Source organism: Parasteatoda tepidariorum, chromosome X2 (assembly GCF_043381705.1).
Source record: "Parasteatoda tepidariorum isolate YZ-2023 chromosome X2, CAS_Ptep_4.0, whole genome shotgun sequence".
In the NCBI taxonomy this organism is placed as follows: Eukaryota; Metazoa; Arthropoda; class Arachnida; order Araneae; family Theridiidae; genus Parasteatoda; species Parasteatoda tepidariorum.
Genome location: NC_092215.1, coordinates 8,453,460 through 8,460,144, shown reverse-complemented (window position 1 = coordinate 8,460,144; position 6,685 = coordinate 8,453,460). Strand labels below are relative to the sequence as shown.

Genomic DNA, 6,685 nt, shown 5'->3' with positions numbered 1-6,685 from the left:
GTTAATTTACGTCGCACTAGAGCTGCACAATGGGCTATTGGCGACGGTCTGGGAAACATCCCTGAGGATGATCCGAAGACATGCCATGACAATTTTGATCCTCCGGGGAGGGGATGGCATCCCCGCTTCGGTAGCCCGACGACCTGCACGTGAAGTCGAGCACTTTATGGTAGAACAGTTTAACGAGGACCAATACCGCACACCCTCGGTCCCTACGCAGACTGATCCAAGTGGTCACCCACTCGCACACTGACAGCAGCCAGTGATAATTGACTTCGTTGATCTGCTGGGAACCGTGTCTTAACGATCAGTCCACTACGGGACCACTAAACATGAAAATACACAATTATAAACATACTTATCACACTTATTCTTTGAATTTTTTTTTTGTTTTGAGCAAACTTCAGTCACTTTGTTTCATTTTTTATTCCAAAATCTACGTGTTTTACGCATGCAGACATAAATTTTAGCTGTTTCACAACAATTAGCAAACAACCTTTTCAGTAAATGCTCTCGAGCTAGTAGTTGTCTGACGTAAACGATTAGCGAAGAGGCATGCAGAGGATAGATTGTACGAGATATTTTTTTTAAATAATGGCAGGCACTGAACTTTCGTTCTTTGACTTAGAAGATGACGGAAGTGTTGCTCATTTATCGTTACCCAGTCGGCACCTGTGAACCAAAGTCACGGAGGCGAGCAACATTACCCACGCCACACTGCCACAATTACCCGTTCATAGGGTGGGCCACATTCATACATTCACACATCAGAAGACACCAGAGAGAGAGAGAGAGAGAGAGAGAGAGAGAGAGAGAGAGAGAAATATCCATTCCCAGAGCGGGATTCGAACCCGCAGCCAATGGCTTCGCAATCAGGCACGCTAATCACTCGGCCACCTGGCCGGCATTTTACAAGATATGAAACATTACATTGTTCACAGGCAAACAGAAAACGAATGCTTACGATGAGGACTTAATTACCTACTAACTAATGCAGTCTTTTCGGAGTTTCTGTCCGAGTGGAAAACTCCTTCATCGAAAATAAAATAATTGGAGGATGGGAAGGGTGGTGCGGTGTTTAACTAAAGTTAAATCTTGAATTGAGATAATTAAAAAGGGTTGCGTATAAACAAGTAAAATCGTAATATGATACGTATAAATTAATACGAATACAAAAAAAAGAGATAAAGATAAAAAAGAAAAATATTTACTAATATATAAAATAGGGGAAGACTCCCTATGCGCTCCCTCGCCTCCCCTCGGAAGCCGGGCTTCTCAGGTGCAGATTGCATAGTTCGTCTAAGGTGGAGGGGATAAACTTAATTATCGGTAATAGCACGCAATCTCTCCAAAAGAAAGCGGTTATCGGGCTAAATTTAACGTTGTTATCAGTAATATATAAGTCCAGTAATTTATTAAAATCGTATAACATGAGGACTTAATAACATTAAAATGTATTGCCATAGAATTACCATACAATACTTATTTAGCATGCTGTTCATACAAGAATATATTTCATAACAACAAATCAAGAAAGTATAATGCATTTTTTACATCTGAAAAGTGATCTTACCGCCAATAAAATGGCCACTGCATAACTGAGAGTATACTGTGGAAGTTCAATCCTTCAGTCCAACAGCATTTTTCCACTGTGCTTTTCGAATTGGATCTTTAGGAGAATTTATCATCTTGATTTCAGACAACTTATTAGTGCCAGATTTCTTTGAGCATCCTACACAACAAGAGTTCTACAAGGAAAGAAGCCACTTTTCACACCGGCTCATGTCCCGCAGTGGACTGATCGTTAAGACACGGCTCCCAGCAGATCACCGAAGTCAAGCATCACTGGCTGTGGTCAGTGTTCGGGTGGGTGACCACTTGGATCAGTCCGACCGAGTGAGTGCGGTATGGATCCTCGTTAAACTGTTCTACCGTGAAGTGCTCGACTTAGCGTGCAGGTCATCGGGCTACCGAAGCGGGGTGCCATCCCCTCTGCAGAGGATCAAAATTGTGATGGCATGTCTTCGGATCATCCTCAGGGATTGCTTCCCAGACCGTCGCCAATAGCCCAATGCGCAACTCCAGTGCGACGTAAATGAACTATAACTACAACAACAACACTCATGGGGCAGAGATCTTCCTCCCCACCCAAGAACAAGCTTCTGTGACTGAGGGGTATGGTCCTTCCCCCAAATGCTCTGATACAAGGAGGTAGCCAGTTTATTGTACTGTTCTTATTTAATTTGTGCTATATGTTCTTTTTTTTCTTTGACAAGAGTTAATAAGTTGTTCTTTGTATTGAGTACACGAGCCTGGTTACATTTTTTTTATCGTTACATATATACAGGCTTGTGTGCTCTTTACAAAGACAACTTATAAAATCTTGTCAAGTAGAAAAGATAGCAAAGATTATAGAAGGACATCACGGAGATTCACCTAGGGTTACGGTGGGATTCGAACCCCCTACCTCTGGGTACAAGGTATTTGGCGGGTCAGTGAGATGGCTCGGCAAGTGAGGCCGCTAATTTAGAATGATTTTTATAGTCATAAGGTGAAAAGCGAGAAGCTCTCATTTACCACTTACGCTGCTCAAAGCGTGGAAGTAAAGCGGGTTCGAATCCCACTGTTACCCAGGATGTATCTTCGTGCTGTCCTTCTCTGTATTGTGCTATCTGTCCTCATACTTGACAAAGGTTTATAAGCCTAAATGAGCACACAAGCCAGCAAATGTATGTAATTCCAATAAACCAATTTTCCACCTACTTACTTTAATTACCATTTAATTTACAGGATTATATTTGAAAGTTTGTTATCTTTTCCTGGTTTGTGTTTTTACTTTTGATTTCTAGTAACCTCTTCTATTGTAAAGTTTATTCGTTATAGCTTATTGGAAGGATCTGTTTTTCTTGTTATCTCTGAATAATTGTAAGTTGAGGATCTTTATTGAAACAAATTAGAAATTTTTGGAATTATTTTTGCATTTTAAGGTGATGCTTTTATTCCTTTGACAACTTATAAGCTCTAAACATTGGTCAGCTCAATATATTTAGCAAAAGAAAGTGATTTAAAAAAAATACTAGTTAAGCATTCTATGTCGTAATTTAGCATATACTTTTTAATTTTTCTAAAGACCTTACGAACCGGGATATTACCGCATAATCTTCTTTTTACCAAAGAAACAGAGTAAAAACAAATAGATATTAAGTTGGATCGAGTACGAGTAAATTTTGATCGAATAACTGGTTTTTGCTCGAATCCTTCGAAATATCAGTTTTCCTACTGAACTGTAATATTTCGAATGTTTTTGTTGATTGACGGGTACCATAGTTTTACTTTGCTGGCTAAGTTCAAGAAGTCTGAGACAAGTTTATGCAAGTACACTAATTGAACTATGTAATGCTAATTTTTAGTTTATGCAAATGTTTCAAATCGCACATTAAAATTTATAAAATTTTGGGATGGAAATTCAGAATTATGATTCAATCTTTATCAAAAGTTGCTTTTAATTTGTTATTACATCTAAAATTTTACTGAGATTCTGATACCAGGTGATTGCTATTAAGCTATCTCATTTTAGTTCTTAAATATCTGATTTAGACTTTCATTTCCGATCAGGAGTAATATGTTTTTTGATGTGTAAATATTATTTTGAAGTACTATTGTGTAAATACTATTGAGAAAAGAAAATTATCTTGTAAAACTAATGTAAGATAATTTTATCATATTCAAAAACTTTAAACTCTTACGACTATCTATTTGAAACTATTAACAAAGGGAATCTTAATGAACTCATAATTGTACCAAAATTGCTTAAAATTATTCTAAATATTAATCTATTCTTCATATTTAATAATTATATATACTTTATGTACTCTTATTTATCAATTTACTTTACTAGTGGCTTTTTACGGTATACAGTTTACCTTCAGAAAAATGCAGATACGACCTTCAGGTTCTTTCGGAACCTTTTTGTTTACGGCTAATTTGTTTTGTAACAAAATTTCTTTATAATAACTTTGGTAATCGGCGTTAAAGTACTTGATAGTCTATACCAGATGAGATTTTGAAATTCCCAAGTAACTTAAATATGTTATTAAATATAATTAAAGAAAAGAGCAATGGAATTTCTATGTATATTAATGTAAAAAGAAATGACTACTTTATTTGTTTTAGATGTCTGATAAGAAGGAAACCAAGAAAAACTTGGAATCTTCCAAGAGACAAGCACATGGTATATCCAAAGAGGAACAATCTGATAATGATCCTGTCTCTCATATGTCACCAGACTCAACGAACCAATCTTCACGACAGAGTGAGTCTCCTGCAGTAACAACTACAGTAGCTGGAACTAATCAACCAGAAAGTATAGTTATGTGCGCAGCTGACACCGCAGGGATTCATGAACCAGAAATTACTGAGGCAAATGCACCTACTTCCAGATCAAGGCTTTCTACTGCAACATCGACCATGTCAAAATTCTATAGAAGTCTGAGTTTAAGCCCAAAGAAAAATAACGACTCTAGTCAATCTCTTCAAAAGTCAGGTTTATCTGTAAAAAGCGCTGCTTCAACCTTAAGAGATGCTATGACAGGCGCTGCTTCAAGCTTGAAAGGCGTTGTGACAGACGTTGCGATAAGCGTAAAAGGTGCTATTATGCCTAGTCGTCTGTCTCCTGAGAGATCTTCTCTAGTTGTTACAGGTTCAGAATGTGAACCACCAGCAAAAATCGCGAAAAAGGAATTTTACTGTGCAATCCCTACATTTGTTGATCGTGAAACAAAGCCTAAAGCAAGTGGTAATCTCACGGAGAGTACCTCTTTTACTTCATCAGATGTTGGCTCTTCTTTAGAGACAGACGAATCTCCAGGTGAACAAACTTCTCCAACAGAGGAGACTCCTCTCTTACGAACTAATAAATTTCCTCCTTCAAAGGAAAAATCCCCTAAAAAAGAATAACTACTTTAAGAAAAATGAAATTTCAGTAACATTTTGTACGATATTTAACTTGGTAGTGCTTCAGTCACTTTTGAAAATTTTATAGTTCTTCTGCTTGATATTACTTTTTTTAATAAATTAATTTTTTCATGCTGATATTTGTTTTTAAAATTTTATACATTGCTATCCTAAGTAGACAATCTCTTGCCTTAGTCTAAAGGAGCAAACTGAGTTCATTTTCAGTTTATTGCAACAAGTTCATTGAATAAGCAATGCATTGTTGCATAATTGGAGACAAAAGGTTTCTTCATCTTTTATCACAGCAGTTTTAAAAACTGAAAGTTTAAGAAAGTTTTTTATTGTAATATTCAACTGTTCAAAGTAAGTCCTGATAACTGTTTTTGAACGTATCGACAAAATAGGGAATTCGCTTTCTTTTTTTTTTCTTTTTTTCAAATTTGAATATACAATTTTATGAAACGTTAAATTTTGATGTCCCCAAATTCCACTGAAAATTTGTCTTGAAGATATTAGCATTCTTAATACTTAATTCAAATCTGGATATTTAGCTTCAGCTGAAGTGAAATAATTTCCTTTTAATCTGTTTTGAAAAATTTTATTTATTACCATCATCAGGGCTGCCAACTTTCTACGCTTTCTGTAAATACCTATTCTAGTGGAAGCTAAGCTTACATATTGATGTATTATTTAAGCTTATTTTCCACACCACACCACTACATATAAATGATTTAAAAGTTCATAAGCAACGCCACTTTGTTCCAGCTCTTTCAGGGTGAGGCTTATAATATGTTGGCAATATTACCCAAAATTCTGAAAACTTTGGTTTTTAAATGCCTACCTCTCTATAAAATATTTTACAAAAAACGCAGTAGTTGGCAGGCCAGCATCTTTATTGTATTCAGAAATAGGTACGAAGAATAAGTATTTCGGACTTCTGAAATAAAAATATTGAAAAAGTAATAAAAGTGAATTATAAATTAAGAATCCTTTAACCTTGTAGCATTGTGTTTATAGTAAATAAATCAAAATCTCAAGGTGACAAAAATTCCAGCAAAATATTTATATTTTGAAAGAAAACTCGCCCCAAATTTTTGAGTGGAGTTGTAAGCAATTGAGTGTTTTTGACTGCAAAAGTGCTTAATCATATTATTAACCAAGAGTCAACAAATATGCAAAATTTCTAAGAATCATGTTATGGTATGTAAAGTAGCGTATTATATTTTTGTTAAATTTTATTAAAGTAAAGGGCACTAAATGCGATTTTTATTAAGTTGACTGAGACTGGGATTTATATATCCTTGTTAGTAACAAAGGAAATACTAGACTGTGTTTAGAAGAAATTCCACCTCAATTATTTAACAGTGGGAAAATATAGTATGGAAGGGAGAAATCTGAGATCTTTTCATTAAAATATTCTCAAATGCTTAGTAACGAAAATTTCGCTTAAAAAGTGGATTGTTTGATAAAATTTTCTTTAAGTACCTCAGAGCGATTTCTTGCTATCGACTACAGCATTAATCACTTGCTTTGACAAGAAATTCCCAGGTGAGCTTACGAAACGTCATGTGAAATCATCACCTAGAAGAGAGAAGGCCTTAGCATGGATCAGTTTAGTAGTCCGACGTAACAAACATAAACTGCTCAGTGGAGGAAATATACAAAATATGTCATTACGTTTGGACTACTAAAGGATCCAATTTCATGTTTATGATAATCCGTGTTAGGGATT

The 6,685-nt window shown here is 35.6% G+C and overlaps 2 protein-coding genes across 2 annotated transcripts in view; one reads left to right on the top strand and one right to left on the bottom strand.

Annotated features, from left to right (window-relative positions):
• The window catches only part of LOC107452344 (pancreatic eIF-2alpha kinase), a 72,548-nt gene extending 70,749 nt beyond the window's left edge, over positions 1-1,799 (bottom strand). The window contains exon 1 of the mRNA XM_043049481.2: positions 1,574-1,799. Within this exon, the coding sequence (XP_042905415.1) occupies positions 1,574-1,596 (23 nt within the window). The 5' untranslated portion in view covers positions 1,597-1,799. The remainder of the gene's footprint in view (positions 1-1,573) is intronic.
• A 991-nt stretch (positions 1,800-2,790) lies between these two features.
• Positions 2,791-5,091, top strand: LOC107452337 (uncharacterized; the record flags this gene model as incomplete). The annotated part of the gene is given in 2 exon segments (XM_016068786.1): positions 2,791-2,804; positions 4,174-5,091. Coding segments are annotated over 2 exon segments (797 nt in total), but the record flags the coding sequence as incomplete, so codon positions are not given.
• Between the last annotated feature and the right edge of the window lie 1,594 nt (positions 5,092-6,685).